General features: G+C 38.7%; 1 protein-coding gene across 2 annotated transcripts; it reads left to right on the top strand.

Moving 5' to 3' along the window:
* Window positions 1–1,905: 1,905 nt before the first annotated feature.
* Window positions 1,906–7,425, top strand: LOC107789743 (uncharacterized). 2 transcript variants are annotated; one of them, XM_075244764.1, is made up of 2 exons: window positions 1,906–5,545; window positions 7,181–7,425. In XM_075244764.1, the coding sequence occupies exon 1, from the start codon at window positions 2,684–2,686 to the stop codon at window positions 4,913–4,915; it is 2,232 nt and encodes a 743-aa protein (XP_075100865.1). In that variant the 5' UTR covers window positions 1,906–2,683; the 3' UTR covers window positions 4,916–5,545; window positions 7,181–7,425. The 2 variants fall into 2 exon arrangements, with proteins under 2 accessions (XP_075100865.1, XP_016467096.1); XM_016611610.2 differs by having other exon boundaries at window positions 7,177–7,425.
* The last annotated feature ends 9,245 nt before the right edge of the window (window positions 7,426–16,670 follow it).

The following is a 16,670-nucleotide window of genomic DNA, read 5'->3' as shown; positions in this document are numbered from 1 at the left end:
CTGAAATAAAAAGAGAAAAGAGATTTTTTTTTAGATGTGAAAATATTTACATAGATCTGTTAGGATCTTACACAAAAAATTCAAAAAATGAAAAAATCCTAAGTGCCTAATTTCCCTCGGGAGCTACACCTTCACCATCGGAATCAGCACCTCTTTCTTCTCCCAATGGTAGTCTTTCTTGACCTGCTCAAGGTCACTCTCAGTTATCGAGCATATGTATCTCGACATTGGCTCACACCGGCAAGGGACATATGAAGTTTTCTCGACTTTGAAGTCGAAAGAAAGATCACACCCCACCTCAGGAACGCACTCCTCAGGGCGCGACTCCACCAGCATTTTATTGCCGGCCGGCCGCGATGAAGAGGCGCCCTCCTTTTGCGGATTAATTTTGGACGTTTTTGCCATCTCTGCAAGTTGGAAGAAGGAACAAGAGAATGAGGTTTGGTGTTTTGGGGGAACCTAGAGATTATACAGCACGGAAAAACTTGAAGGAATTGAAGATCTTTGAAGATTAAGAGTAAAGTTTGGGAAAAAGAGAAGGAAAGTACATTTATAGGAAGAAGGTGACAGTTCAAAATCAATAATGGAGGACAACAACTAACATGCATTTAATGCCTCGGTATGCGAACTGAAGGGACGTTTCGGTCGCTTCTGTCGCTTACGTCATGAAGATGACGTCATGACAAGTCGAGGTACAAAATCGAAGGCTCAATTCATTTCTCCTCATTACACTCAAGAAACGATTGGACTATCTCTATACGGTTATAACCGGACTTATCCGATTTTACTATTTTATTGAGGCTAGAGAATTGCATCGAAGGCCGACCTCACGACGGATAAGACTGAGGTACGAGAATAAGGCACCGAGTTCAAGGACCGAGATACCTATCGAAGATCGAGGCCAATGGCGATTGGGACTAAATGAGACATGCATCGAGCAAAGTACAATAACAGAAAGGCGAGATATCCGCCACTAGCCGAAGATCATGGCGTAAATCTCGGAACAGATCAAATCAATGGCGGTTATTTAGTTAATCATGAGATTTGCTTTCGTAATTACGATTGTACAATAACTAGGATTCCTCTGCTATATAAAGAGGGCCCTAGTCATTTTGTAATCATCTCACATTCACGCATATCAAAGCAATATAATACTTTCTAACTTATATTCTTGTTCATGAGTTAGTTTTTTCTTAACTATTTTGAGCACCAATCAATTCGAGGGCACTCAAGCTCGAGGGTTGAATCACGTTTCAAGACTGGTTTGCTTCATCTCATTAATAATATATACTGTTAATCTTTACGTTTATCAATTGGTATTAGGTGAAATCACGTATCCTTAAAACCACATTATAAGTTTAATTGTTATCCAATTTTTAGGGTAAAACACCTATAATCCTAAACTATTTTATCCCACCTGGAAGGTGAGATAAAATAATACCAAATTTAATGAGATAAGATAGAATATTCAGGATTAAGTCTGGGACTAAGTTTATACTATATTTGATTGACGGTATAAATTTATGCAGAGATAAATTAATATCATCAACCAATCATGGTATAAATTTGGTACCTTGCTTTATCTCACCTTATCCGATTTTATCACGCATACCAAATGACCCCTTGGTTAATAAAAGGAAATCTATCCTATTTTGTAACGGCTATTGATACATAAGTTGCTCCCTGAACTTGTGCCGAAAAGTGAGTTTCCATCCCAACCTTTACGGGTATCGTTTTTCCATCTTATACTTGTTCATACTGAATTTAATTCCACCCTAAAGGTGTTGTGGCAAAAAATTTTAAAAAATTAAAGTGGTGGCGCGTCTTATAAAAATTTAAAGCAAAAAAATAATTTTTTTGGCAAAAAGTAAAACATATTTTCGCCCCCCCCTTTTCTCTTCATCTTCACCCCCCCACTCCCACAACAAAAACCCCTATTTCTTCTCTATCTCAACCCCATTTCTTTCTTCTCCATTTTCACTCCACTCCTTTTTAAGAGCAGATTTTGTTGCTTTTTCCCTTTATTTTTCTTCAACTTTCAGATTCCTCCGACAAACTTCCCCATTGCTTTCTTCAATTCCTCCGGCAAATTTCTATATGTTCCGGTGATTCAACAAACAAAACCCAACTAGATCTCGACCCTCTTATCACCAACCTATGGCGTCATAAATTGTAGTAAATTTCATTTCTTTCTTGTTTTTTTTCTCTTTGGACTCAACAAATTAATTCATTCAAATGAAATAAAAGCCATGAACCCGTTGATAATGGAGAATTTGGTGGTAGGTATGAAAAAAGAATAATAATAATATGTGAATGAAAAAGAAAATAGAAAAATAGTCAAAAAAATTAATTTATTGCATTTCTGGCATGGCATTGATGTGACACTGATGTGGCATGCACGTGTGGAATAGCCCAGGCCATGAAAGTGGTATTATGCTTCGTAAGGTGGTATTAAATTCACTTTGGACAAGATATCAGGACACTCGTAAAGGTTGGTATGGAAACTCACTTTTCGGCACAAGTTGGAGCATCTCATGTAGTAAATATTTAGACTCTTCCGTATAGTTTAAGGGCAAATTTAAATATTTTCCCAAATTTTAAATATTCTCAAATTAAGTTACGATATCTGTCCAAAACAGTTCCCAACTTTGCACCCAGTGCAATTCGGTATGAGTTTACTTCAATGGCAGGTTTAAGCCGAGGAAGCAAAATCTTCCAACAAAATCTGAAGTTAACACAGTTAGGTAAAACGGGTCAAATAGATGAAGCCATTAAAGTATTCAATAGAATCACACACCCAAATACTGTCACCTACAACTCCATGATCTCTGTCTATGCGAAAAATGGCAGAATATATGATGCACGCAAGATGTTCGACAAAATGCGGCTCAAAAATTTGGTCTCTTGGAATACAATGATTAATGGGTATTTGTTTAATGGCCAGGTTGATAAAGCATGTGAACTGTTTGATAAAATGCCTGAAAGAGACCATTTCACTTATGCATTGATGATTACTTGTTTTGCGCGTAATGAGGAGCTTGAAAAGGCTAGAAATGTGTTTGAGTCACTTCCTGATAAAAGTAATGTAGCTTGTTGGAATGCAATGCTTACAGGGTATTCAAAAGCTGGAAGGTTAAATGATGCTAGGAAAATGTTTGATGAAATGCCAATAAAGAATTTAGTTTCATGGAATTCGATCCTGTCAGGGTATACCCAGAATGGGGAAATGGAATTTGGAGTGAAGTTTTTCGAGGAGATGGAAGAGAAGGATATCATTTCTTGGAATTTATTATTGGACGGGTTTATTGGGGTTGGGAATTTGGATTCTGCTAAAGAGGTTTTTGCCAAGATTCCTTATCCAAATGTTGTTTCACGGGTGACAATGCTGAGTGGATTTGCAAGATATGGGATGGTATCAGCAGCTGAAAGGATTTTTGAGCAAATGCCAGAGAAAAATGAGGTTGCTTGGAATGCCATGTTAGCTGCATATGTCCAGAATGGCACAATTGACATGGCTGCTTCATTATTTAATAAAATGTCCCAGCGGAATGCCGTGGCTTACACAACCATGATTGATGGTTATGTTCGTGCTGGAAAGCTCAAAGAAGCAAGGGATTTGTTGGATAGTATGCCGCTCAAAAATGTTGGTGCACGAACAGCAATGATTTCAGGGTACATCCAAAACAATAGGGTGGATGAAGCTCGTCGCGTATTTGATCGAACTGCTACTCGCGATGTTGTTTGTTGGAATACAATGATTGCAGGCTATGCTCAATGTGGAAGAATTGATGAAGCTTTAGATCTGTTTAAAAAGATGGAACCAAAGAGCATAGTTGTTTGGAATACCATGATAGCAGGTTATGCTCAGGTGGGACAAGTGGAAAAAGCACTTGAGATGTTTGAGAAGATGGGAGAAAGAAATGTAATTTCTTGGAACTCTCTAATTTCAGGTTATACACAAAATGGTTTCTATGTAGATGCGCTTAAACATTTTATCATGATGGCACGTGATGGCAAGAAACCAGATCAGTCTACGTTTGCGTCAGTATTAAGTTCATGTTCCAATCTTGCAGCTGAGCATATAGGGAAGCAAATTCACCAAGTGGTAATAAAAACCGGTTATGTGAAAAATTTGTCAGCTTGTAACGCTTTAATAATTACGTATGCAAAGTGTGGAAATATCTTTGATGCAGAAAAGATGTTTAAAGATGTTGAAAATGCTGATATTGTATCCTGGAATTCGTTGCTTGCTGGATATGCTTTAAATGGATATGGTAAGGAGGCTGTCAAACTTTTCGAAGGGATGGAAGAAACGGAAGTGGTTCCTGATGAAGTGACGTTTGTTAGTGTTTTATCTGCATGTAAGCATGCTGGCTTGAGTGATGCTGGTGCAAATTTGTTTGAGCACATGACCAAAAAGTATTCTATCAATCCTTCATCTGAACATTATGCTTGCATGGTTGACTTACTTGGGCGAGCAGGGAGGTTAGAAGATGCTTTCCGTTTAATTAAGGATATGAAAACAAAAGTCACTCCAGAAATGTGGGGTGCCCTATTTGGGGCTTGTCGCATGCATAATAATCTAAAGATCGCTGGCTGTGCTATTGTGAAGCTTCTTGAACTTGAACCTCAAACATCTACGAATTTGGTTGTCTTATCAAACATGTATGCTGACCTTGGAAGATGGGGTGATGTGGAGAGAGTTAGGGAAACAATAAAAAAGAGTGGAGCAGGTAGACTACCTGGATGTAGCTGGATTGAGGATAGAAAACAGTTGCTTGTTTTTCTTTGTGGTGATGATACTTCACCACAGGCAGCGGAGAATTTTAACGTGTTATTAACCTTAACTGCACAGATGATGGATATGTGCCATATTCCTCCCATGACATCATTTGGTCTTGACTTCGATGACTGAGCCATAATCATGTATTTTTAAGTGTCAAACATGCATTCACATAATTGTTTCTGGTTTACCCCTCTGTATTCTTGAAATCGTATTAGACGAGGGTACCTGATGATGCTTTGATGCCATCTGAAGCTGCTGCATGTCAGATGGAGCATTTAATAGTGGTTCCAAGGTGGTTAGTGTTATTAGGATATAACCAAATGCGATGATGAATGAGCATTTGCTTGTTGGTGTTAGAAGATATTGCCAATTTCACGGTACAATGGGATTCTGAAGTGTGGCATTGCGGGATTTTATTAGTTGAGAGATTTGACTGGAGATCAGTCTGCTTGTAAAGAGGAGGAATTAAGTGTCCTCCTGTTGAGTGCAAGGTTGCTGCTTTGCCAGGGTTTTTTCCACATTCAACCATTAACCAAAGAGGGAAGCGAGCAAGAGAAAGGGCTGTGGTGGCTGCAGGAGAAAGAAATAAAGACCAAAGGAAAATAGAGAAATGAGAACCTCCCTAAACATACGTCAGAAAGGGTGGAAAGGATCAAGCCCTCATGATTGTGCATCCAATTTAAGGTTTTCTTTGTTATTACCCCACCCCCCTCTCTTGGGGATCTGCTGACAAATCCACAAAGAACGACATCCTAGTAGGTAAGTTTTCAGCTATATATAGATCTGTGGTGCTTATGCTTTCCTGAGCCGAGGGTCTATTGGAAATAGCCTCTATATCCTCACAAGGTAGGGGTAAGGTCTGCATACACACTACCCTCCCCAGACCCCACAGTGTGGGATAATACTGGGTATGCTGTTGTTGTATAGATATGTTCTTTATGTTTCTGTATTCTTCATTTTTGAATTTGAGTGAGCCAGCCCTCTTATTGCTCTTTGTCAAACAAAAAGCAGCAAATTTCAGGTGCTTTAGATTTCAAAGTTAGGAATTTTTACTTGGTTTTCTGATTCATATACATGTGTATTTATCTCTATTTTCCATCAGTACTTGAGGGGCATGTCGTTGTAGTATTTTGAAACTGTTTTATACCTTGCACTGTTTTTTGGTGGAGTTGAGAATTATTTGTACATTTGAGGGATAACTTTTGTGTCTCTAGTTTTCTTTTAGTGAATAGATGATGGGGTGCATATTTTGGAGAACATACTTTTATGTAGGTTATCTACTTTTTGCTATAGTTATGCAGGAATTTTCCCACGTAAATAAATTATTTTACCTTATCGGAAAAAAATATTGCACTTTATTTTGCTTTCTGAAGAATGGGATTTAAGATGGATAGTAGTCGTATTTTCAGCTCTGAGTGCCAAAGATGCAGATCGTCATATAAAAGTGCAGATGGGTAGAGATTCCATTGGGCGAGTCAGTTTTCGTTCGAGATGAATTGCTTGCTTGATCTATGTGCCAAACTTTCTGTAGCAGAGTGGATATCTGCTCATCTTGTTATGTGTTCATGGGTTTGCATTGCTTTTATTGTATTTTTCTCTGCATGGTGTGTGGTATTCTTCAACTAGGACGCCTTGCACATTCTCATCATACTGAAGCTCAACCGGCTAAACATTTGACTATTGCTAAATATGGGTTTGAATTGCTTTTCTTGTAGGCAATCTGCACATGATCACAAGTGATCATATGATGTTTAATTTTGATTCAACTGGGGTTTGTGATTCAATCTGTGTTCTTCAATAGCTGATTTGATTGAGTCAGCTGTCTGACTTGAATTCTGAATTTGATGCCCCCGAACTAAAAGGAGCAAATATTTGGCGCTTTTAGTTTCAAAGTTAGAATTTTGACTTAGTTTTCTGATTTGTATACGTCTTTAGATGTTTCTATTTTCATCCATAATTGAGGGATAAATCTTGTTGTAGGCCTTTTGGCGTTAGCTGCTTTTATCTAGACATGCTCTGTATTCTGTTTTATAAAACCTATAATTTAAGATGAGTTATGTTTGGGTTTTCATAGAGTGCAAATAATGTGAAAGAGCATATAGAAGTGCAGATGGGTTCAGATATTACATTGAGTGGATCTGGTTTTTGGACTAATGGTTTACTTGCTTTATTTACAAAATCTTTTATAACTGCATCGGTATCTGCTCAACTTGTTGAGCTGTCATTGGTTTGAACTGCTTTTATTGTAAATATACAAGTTAATCTGCACGACAGTATGTGATGGCGTCCTATGTGATATTCTTCGATTAGGGAATGTGGTTGACTTGTGCGTTCCTTATCATTCTTTTTCTTTTGGTTCTAAGTATGGGTTGACATGCCTTTTCTTGTAGGCAGTCTCGATGGGAACGCAAGTGATCGCGTGCTGCACAAAATCTAATTCAGCCGGGGCTTGTGAGACACCGGAGATATGTCCTTGTTATGAGCAACCACAAACTCTTCTAAGAATAGCCAGAAGCCCAGAAGGTTTTGCCTTGCACTATATTATAGTGAGGAGATATTTCTTATTTATTGTTTGGTGTGGTATATTAAAAATTAAAATGCATTGTATTATTTTTAAGAAAATTAGTTATTTACAAAAATGCCCTCCATATTCTTTAGCTTTAAGAGACTTTAAGGATAATTTTGTCTTTAACCATGCTAATGCATGCATTAATACCATGATTTACTATGCATTAATTATACATAGAATTATACCAAACAGGGGCGGCTCTAAGGTAAGGCAAATGAAGCCCTTGCCTTAGGCCCCCAAATATTAAGGACCCCAAAATTATAAAATACTACTAGTATATTAGTATTACATATAACATATAATTATACAATTATTATTAACAAAATGTTTCAATTTTTTATATCTTTTAAATTTGCTTGAGGTTGTATGACTTAGTGAGTAAATAATTACAAATTTTCTCTCTTATTAAAGTAAACTGTATATTTAATTTCTCATCAATTCTAATTTTTTTATGTACACTTTTTCTTCTTCATGTTTTTGACGATTTCACTCTTTAATTTCAATTCGGATTCTTTGAGTTAACTATTTCTTTTTGTCATATTTGTTTGATCCATACATCAGAAAGCAAGTTCTTTTATGTCTCATCTTTTTTTAGCTAAGAAATTCTCGAGGGCAGTGGCACAAGATTCGAATCGATGGATAATGAGTCCACCCCTCTGTCATTTTTCACTTAAATATTGTCACGACCCAATTTCCCTTCCATAAGACGTCGTGACGGCACTTAGTCTCTACTGTTAGATATGTACATAATGTAGTCTTGTCCCACATTGGAATAGAAGTAGTATGTCCTTGTATAGTATAGCTATAAATAAGGACCTCTTGTATTGTATTGAACACACAATATCAATATATCATATTTTCTCCCGTGCCTTCTCACATGGTATCAGAGCTATCGTGAGAGATTTATCGCTGTGTATAAATTCCAGCGATCCCGGGAAGTGAAATCTGTCACCGAACCCTTTTTTTCCGGCGACTTTTCAAAGTTGTTTTGTGTTTGCTTTGTTTCGGTTAGTGTTGTGCAAAATCATAAACTACCACAAGAGTAGTCACTGTCCGACGACCAAATCCCAGTGAAAATCTCCGGCGGTAGTGTAGTGGTCGGAAGAAAATTTTTCGGCGAAGTTCTGACGTTGCGTGGGCCACCTTGCGGCCATTTTTTGGCGACGATTCTTCAGGACAGATTGTTCCCATTGCAATTCCGAGCCTACCCATCCAGGTTATACCAAATTCTGACCACTTTTATATTTTTCCGGCGTGAATAGTGATTTCAGAAGTGGACTTCCGGCCATTTTTTGAAAAAGTTTCTTCAGAACAGTTGGGTTGTCTGGTAATTCCGATCCTACCCCTACTGTTTTTATTTCATTCCGACCACTTTGAATTTTTTCCGGCTGCTACAGTAATATTTCGAGAGCTACAATATTTCTGGAGTGAACAGTGTTTTCCGGTGCAGAGCAATGTTCTGTTTTCCTGCTGTAAACAGTGTTTTCTCAGCGATTTCTTCAGTTTTCCCAAATGAGTTACTAATTTTCACTATTTCAAGTTAACTATACTATTATTAATTGTAGCGACATGGGAACCGATACTTCGAATAGTCGGATGGTTTCTTTAGTGGATTATTTTGAGTTTCTTCAGTACAAAGCATGTAAACAGACATCTTTTGAGATAGCTTCCGTTGTTCAAACAGGTAATAGCGTGACTTGTGTCTCTCAATCTTCATCCTCTGAGTCTTGGGTCATTGATTCAGGTGCATTCAGATCATATTTCTGGTAATAAATCTCTTTTCACTACTATTTTGTATTCTCAATCTCTTCCAAGAGTCACAATGGCCAATGAGTCTCAAACCATGACAACTGCAATAGGTCAAGCAAGCCCAATTCCTTCCTTACCTTTAGATTCAGTTCTTTATGTCCCTAATAGTCCTTTTAATCTCATAGCTGTTAGTCGCCTAGCCAAATCACTTAAATATGTTGTTTTATTTCTTGATGACCATGTTTTTATACAGGAACGTAGTACAGGGCGGATCATTGATACCGGGCATGAATCAAATGGACTTTATTACCTTATCCTTGCTAAATCACATGGACTCATATCTTGTCTTCCTTCAACAACTTGTCCTGTTACTGATTCACCAGATTTATTATATAAACGGTTGGGACATCCCAGTTTGTCAAAACTTCAGAAAATGGTACATGGTTTATCTCACTTATCAACTCTAGAGTGTGAGTCTTGTCAGTTCGGTAAGCATACTTGCTTTCATTTTCCTCGACGTATTAATAATCGAGCAGAGTCACCTTTTACTTTAGTCCCTTCAGATGTTTAGGGTCCTAGTCGGGTCAGTTCTACCTTAGGATTCCGCTACTCTGTTAGTTTCATTGATGACTACTCTAGGTGCACCTGGATATTTTTGATAAAAAGTCGATCTGAGTTGTTTTCTATTTTCCAGACCTTTCACGCTGAAATTCAAAATCAATTTGGGGTTTCTATTTGTACATTTCGTAGTGATAATGCCCGAGAGTATTTGTCTTTCCCATTTCAGCAGTTTATGAAATTCATGGAATTATTCATGAAACATCTTGTCCGTACACATCTCAACAAAATGGGGTAGCTGAAAGAAAGAATAGACATCTTATTGAAACTGCTCGTACCCTACTCATACAATCTCATGCTCCGTTGCGTTTTTGGGGGGATGCAGTTCTTACATCTTGCTATCTTATTAATCGTATGTCATCTTCAGCTATCCAGAATCAAGTTCCATTCTCTGTTATGTTTCCCCACTTACCTTTGTTCTCTCTTCCACCCCGTGTCTTTGGAAGCACTTGTTTTGTCCATAACCTTACTCAGATAAGTTAGCTCCCCGTGCTCTTAAGTGCGTATTTTTTGGTTTCTCGAGAACGCAAAAGGGGTATCGATGCTATTCTCCTGACCTCCAGCGGTACCTTATGTCCGCTGATGTTACCTTCTTTGAAACCCAACATACTTCACAGGTCCAGGTAATCACTTAGATATTTATGAGGTACTACCAGTCTCTTCTTTTGGAGATTCAGTCACTATCTCCCATCCATCTTCCTCTACATCTCCAGCTCCACCACCTATAGCTCCCGTTCCACCATCTATAGCTCCAGTTCCACCACCTATAGGTCCAATTCCTCCATATAATCCAGTTCAACCTTCTGCAGCTCCGCCACTCTTGACTTATCATCGCTGTCTACATCCAGCATCAGGCCTAGGTGATTCACGTCCTGCATTAGATTCTGCACCTACTGCGGACTTGTCTCCCCTTAGTCAACCAGTTGCACTCCGCAAAGGTGTACAGTCCACACTTAATCCTAATCTCCACTATGTTGGTCTAAGTTATCATCGTCTGTCGTCACCTTATTATGCTTTTATATCTTCTTTGTCCACTGTTTCTATTCCTAAGTCTACAGGTGATGCACTATCTCATCCTAGATGGTGACAGGCTATGATTGACGAGATGTCTGCTTTACATGCGAGTGATACTTGGGAGCTTGTTCCTCTTCCTGCAGGTAAGTCTACTGTTGGTTGTCGTTGGATTTATGCAGTCAAAGTCGGCCCGAATGGCCATGTTGACCGGCTTAAGGCTCGTCTTGTTGCAAAAGGATATACTCAGATTTTTGGGCTTGATTATAGTGATACTTTCTCTCCTGTGGCTAAAGTAGCATCTGTTTGTGTTTTTTTGTCCATGGCTGTTGTACGTCATTGACCTCTTTATCAGTTAGACATTAAGAATGCTTTTCTCTACGGTGATCTTGACGAGGAAGTTTATATGGAGGAACCACCTGGTTTTGTTGCTCAGGGGGAGTTTAGTGGTTGTGTATGCAGATTGCGCAGGTCACTATATGGTTTGAAACAGTCCCCTCGAGCCTGGTTTGGTAAGTTCAGCACAATTATTCAGGAGTTCAGCATGACTCGTAGTGAGGCTGATCACTCTGTGTTTTATCAACATTCTGCTCCGAATATGTGTATTATCTGGTGGTTTATGTTGATGATATTGTTATTACTGGCAACGATCAGGATGGTATTACTAATCTGAAGCAACATCTCTTTCAGCACTTCCAAACTAAGGATCTGGGCAGACTGAAGTATTTTCTAGGTATTGAGGTTGCTCAGTCTAGCTCAGGTATTGTTATTTCACAGCGGAATTATGCATTAGACATTCTTGAGGAGACTGGAATGATGGGTTGCAGACCTATTGACTCTCCTATGGATTCGAATGCTAAGCTTCTAACTGGACATGGGGAGCCTCTTAGAGACCCTACCAGATACAAGAGGTTGGTTGGAAAGTTGAATTACCTCACAGTGACTAGACCTGGCATTTCTTTTCCGGTGAGTGTTGTAAGTCACTTTATGGATTCTCCCTGTGATAGTCACTGGGATGCAGTTGTTCGTATTCTTCGGTATATAAAGTCAGCTCCAGGCAAATGATTACTATTCGAGGATCGAGGCCATGAGCAAATTATTGGGTACACAGATACTGATTGGGCAGGATCACCTTTTGATAGACGATTTACATCTGGATATTGTGTTCTAGTAGGAGGTAATTTGGTCTCATGGAAGAGCAAGAAACAAAATGTAGTTTCTCGATCTAGCGCCGAAGCGGAATATCGGGCCATGGCTATGGCAACGTATGAGTTAGTTTGGGACAAGCAGTTGCTCAAGGAGTTAAAGTTCGGAGAAATCAACAGGATGGAACTAGTGTGTGATAACCAGGCTGCTCTTCATATTGCGTCAAATCCGGTATTCCATGAGAGGACTAAACACATTGAGATCGATTGTCACTTTGTCAGAGAAAAAATACTTTCAGGAGATATTGTTACAAAGTTTGTAAAGTCGAATGATCAACTAGCAGATATTTTCATTAAGTCTCTTATTGGTTCTCGTATTAGTTACATGTGTAACAAGCTCGGTACATATGATGTGTATGCACCGGCTTGAGGGGGAGTGTTAGATATGTACATAATGTAGTGTTGTCCCACATTGGAATAAGAGTAGTATGTCCTTGTATAATATAACTATAAATAAGGACCTCTTGTATTGTATTGAACACACAATATCAATATATCATATTTTTCTCCCGTGCCTTCTCACATCTACGACTATATAAGCCTAACATTTTGCGGAATAATGAAATGAAAACATAAATTTACCAACTAACTGTAACACTAGCAACATAACTGAAAACCATGCCGCTCGGCATGTACAATAACCAACTCCTCAATACTACACAGTCTTCCCAAAACCCAGAACATCGTGAATCACAAACTACAGAAGGAACCTAATGTCTCTATACATCAGAGTATAACAAAAGAAGTACAGAAGATAATGGACATAGGGGAGAATAGAGGGGGACTTTGAGGTCTGCGGACGTGACAGATATACCTTGAAGTCTCCAACTGTTGCTGCTCACTGATGATGTGGCTGGTAAGGGGTACCTAGATCTGCACACGAAAACATGTACAGAAGAGTAGCATGAGTATACCATAACGGTACCCAATAAGTGCCAAGCCTAACCTCGGTCGAGTAGTGACGAAGTCAGGTCAGGGCCCTACTGGTATATATAAAATAAAGTGAGACAGAGCGAAATATTGCAATATAATAAAAGACTAAAGTGTAACAAGAAGGAAATCACAGAACAATACATTACAGTGTACAAAATAACAACACGGGATCTCCTGAGATACCGTCTCCTAGTCCGAAAAGTAAATGTGCAGGGGTCTCCCGAAATACTGTCCCGTAGTCCCAAAAGTAAATATGCAGGGGGATCTTCTGGAATACCGTTCCATAGTCCCAAAAGTAAATATGTAGTGGGATCTCTCGGAATATCGTTCCGTAGTCCCAAAAGTAAATACGCAACTCAAACAATAGAGATAACAACTATAACACGAAATCCTACAGTCTACACTAAATACAAGTAAGAGAAGAAGCAGGAAAATCCACTAAGCATGCTGCAGAGAGTTCAGATAAGCATTTAAGACACATAGACATGCTATTCTAGACTAAACAGGATAATTACACATGCTAATATAACTCAATTAAAGTGAAACAGATTATTACTTAATGAAAAACAGTTTTACAACAATAGCCCGTGTACGCACTCGTCACTTCACGTACATGGCACTCACATATCACAAGAGTACCAAATCCTAAGAGGAGTTCCTCCACATAAGGTTAGACAAGCCACTTACCTCTAACCAAGCTCAATCATCGATAACAATGCATATTCCACGAATATCTGACTCCGAATGGCCCAAATCTTGCCAAAATCTATTACATATTGTAAATATAACTATAAGAAACTAATCTGGTCAATGAAAATAAAGCTAAACCAAGAAATTAGGAAATTTCCCTAAAAAGTCTCCCCGGGCCCACGTCTCGAAATCAGGTAAAAGTTACAAAATATGAACACCCATTTACTCATGAGTTCACTCGTACCAAAATTATCCAAATCCATTGTCAAAATCCCAATCAAATCTCAAATAGTTGAATAACTTCCAACGTGCTTCCCCAAATTCCTTAATTTAATGATGAAATCAACTATAGATTAATGGAATACAATAAAAAACGAGTTAAGAATCATTACCCCAAAGTTCTCTCTGAAAAATCCTTGAATTATTACCTTAATCCTAGCTCTTAAAGTGCCAAAATTGAAAATGGGATAAAACCCTCGACTTGGCCCTTTTCTGCCCAACGATTTCGCTTTTGTGAGGGGATAACCACTTCTGCGGTTCCGCACCTGCGTAAAAACCAATGCTGGTGCGGACTTTACTTAAATCCTCAAGGTCTGCTTCTGCGAACAAGGGCCGCTTCTGCGAGCCCGCTTATGCGCTCCTCTACCGCTACTGCGAGTCCGCTTCTGCAAAACTCTGGCCGCACCTGTGGTCCCAGCTGGGCAGGCCCATAATCGCTTCTGCGGACGCTGCACCTGCGGCCCAACATGTGTAGGTGCGATTACACCAGGTGCAACAAGCTTCAACCATTCCAACACAACTCTAAATGATTCGTTAACCATCCGAAATTAACTCAAGGCCCCCGTCACCTCAACCAAATATACCAACAAGTCCTAAAAGACCATACGAACTTAGTTGAACCCTCAAATCACATCAAACAACGCTAAAATCACGAATCACCCTCGGATTCAAACTTAAAGAACTTGAAACTTCAAATTTACACAACCGATGTCGAAACCTATCAAACCACATTCGATTGGCCCCAAATTTTGCACACAAGTCATATTCAACATTACGGATCTACTCCAACTTCCGGAATCAAAATCCGACCCTGATATCAAAAAGTCCACTACTGATCAAAATCTCCAAAAATTCGACTTTCGCCATTTCAAGCCTAAATAAGCTACAAACCTCCAAAACATAATCCAGATACGCCCCTAAGTCCAAAATCACCCAACCGAGCTAACGGACCGACGGAACTCCATTCCGGAGTCGTCTTCACACAGTTCCGACTTCGATCAAAATCCTAAGGCTTAAGCTTCCGTTTGGAGACCAAGTGTCCCAAAACACTCCGAAACAAAAGACAAAACCTCCCGGAAAGTCACATAAGCAACAAAATATATTGGGAAGCAGTTAATAGGGGACCGGGGCTATACCTCTCAAAACGACCGGCTGGGTCCTTACAAATATCATGCTATTGTCCATGGGAGAGTTCGAAATCATAATGTGAGCCTAACCTCACCACGTGGTGCACTCTTACCACTAGACAAAAGTGGTATAGGTTTCTTTTGTGTCTCACTATAATATGGAGTTTATGAAAATTTAAGGGCCTTTTAATATATTTTGGCTTTAGGCCATAAAATTCTTTGAGCCGCCCCCGATACCAAATAGGATGTGTAATTAATGCTTGTATTACTTATACATAGGTTGAAAAAGTGTACCAAACAAGATATTATTAATACACAAAGCTAATGCATGCATTATTTTCTCTAATGCACTCTACCAAACGACCTCTCTAAGCACATAAATTTGGTTTCATTTTGTGGCTGCCTTTACAGTCTTGTCTTGTGACATGATATGTCGGATTATCATGTATTTAATGTGTACAAATGATTTGAATGTAGCAGAGATGATCCTTTAGCCAGATTGAGCCCAAAAATATACTTAATAGCAACCAACTCCTTATTTTGAGAAAAAGAAAAACTGATGTATTCAGATAGCACCTTGAATTTTTCATGACATATAAATTATAATGATGAGAATTGCAAATGTATGACATCCAGATTCTGTGCAGTTTATCAACTCCATGGAGTAGGGATAGTAGATGGACTTGTCCAAACTAAGAATTCGCAGACACACTATGGCAACCTAGAAGAGTGATGGGGAAGTGGATTTCAGGTTCGTTAGTCTCGAGAAGGTATTAGCCACTGCCCATCGGTGACCATAGAGACATTCCACCCCCATGAGAACCTAATATGTTGCATCTGCATCCAAAATTCAAGTAGTGTATACGTCACTAGTCCGATCCTTTGCAGGAACTACACTGGGGTCCCTAATCGGATATATCGGGTCTTTTATATTTAATGAAAGGAGAAACACACATGTTTTTACCTGATTTAGGTTTGGAATCACAAGTTCATAGTCATGCTAGCTGCTTATATCCTAGAGGAGTAAGAAAAACTAAATGCTCCCACTCAAACAAGAACTCCTATAGTGTGAAAAATGAGAAGGGTTTTTTTCTTTTTTACTTTTTTATTTTAGCGAAGAAAATAGTCCAGAACATAACTAAAAAGCAATATTCATCGGAGTAAGAAGCGTCAGAACTTTATGTAGATTTTGATTTTTGACAGTTTATCTATAGCCTTATTCTGCACATGTTTGTCTAACAATTTGAAGCTGCATTAACCTTTCCTATTTTCGAGTAAGAATGCAAAGGTAGCAAATACTATATTATCCCCTAACACATAATGTGGAAAACCTTTTCAGCAGTATTATTTCGTATATGTTTCAGCTAACATACTACAAATGTGACTAAATAAAATTAATGAAGTTTCTTAAACTGATCACTTCGCTCATTACTGCAACATCTCAAAAACAAAAATAAAAATAAAAAAACTTAAAGAGCCGGCCACCCAACTAAAAGTAGATGCTCCAACTACAACTGGATCTACTGGTGCAAAAGTCATTGTTTTGACCAAAACTGCTATCGCAAACAAAACCCCAAAACCACCAACGAAACGCACCACTTCATCCATGCCAAAAGTGACTTTTTTCTTCTTATAAGTCAGAACGATAAATGGTTGAATCTCAGTGAATCATGAGTCGTGACACAGTACCTTATCGCGTAATA

The sequence above is a fragment of the Nicotiana tabacum genome, chromosome 22, assembly GCF_000715075.1.
Source record: "Nicotiana tabacum cultivar K326 chromosome 22, ASM71507v2, whole genome shotgun sequence".
Lineage (NCBI taxonomy): Eukaryota > Viridiplantae > Streptophyta > Magnoliopsida > Solanales > Solanaceae > Nicotiana > Nicotiana tabacum.
The sequence above is the reverse complement of the archived record's forward strand: the minus strand, read 5'-3'. Positions and strand labels throughout refer to the sequence as shown.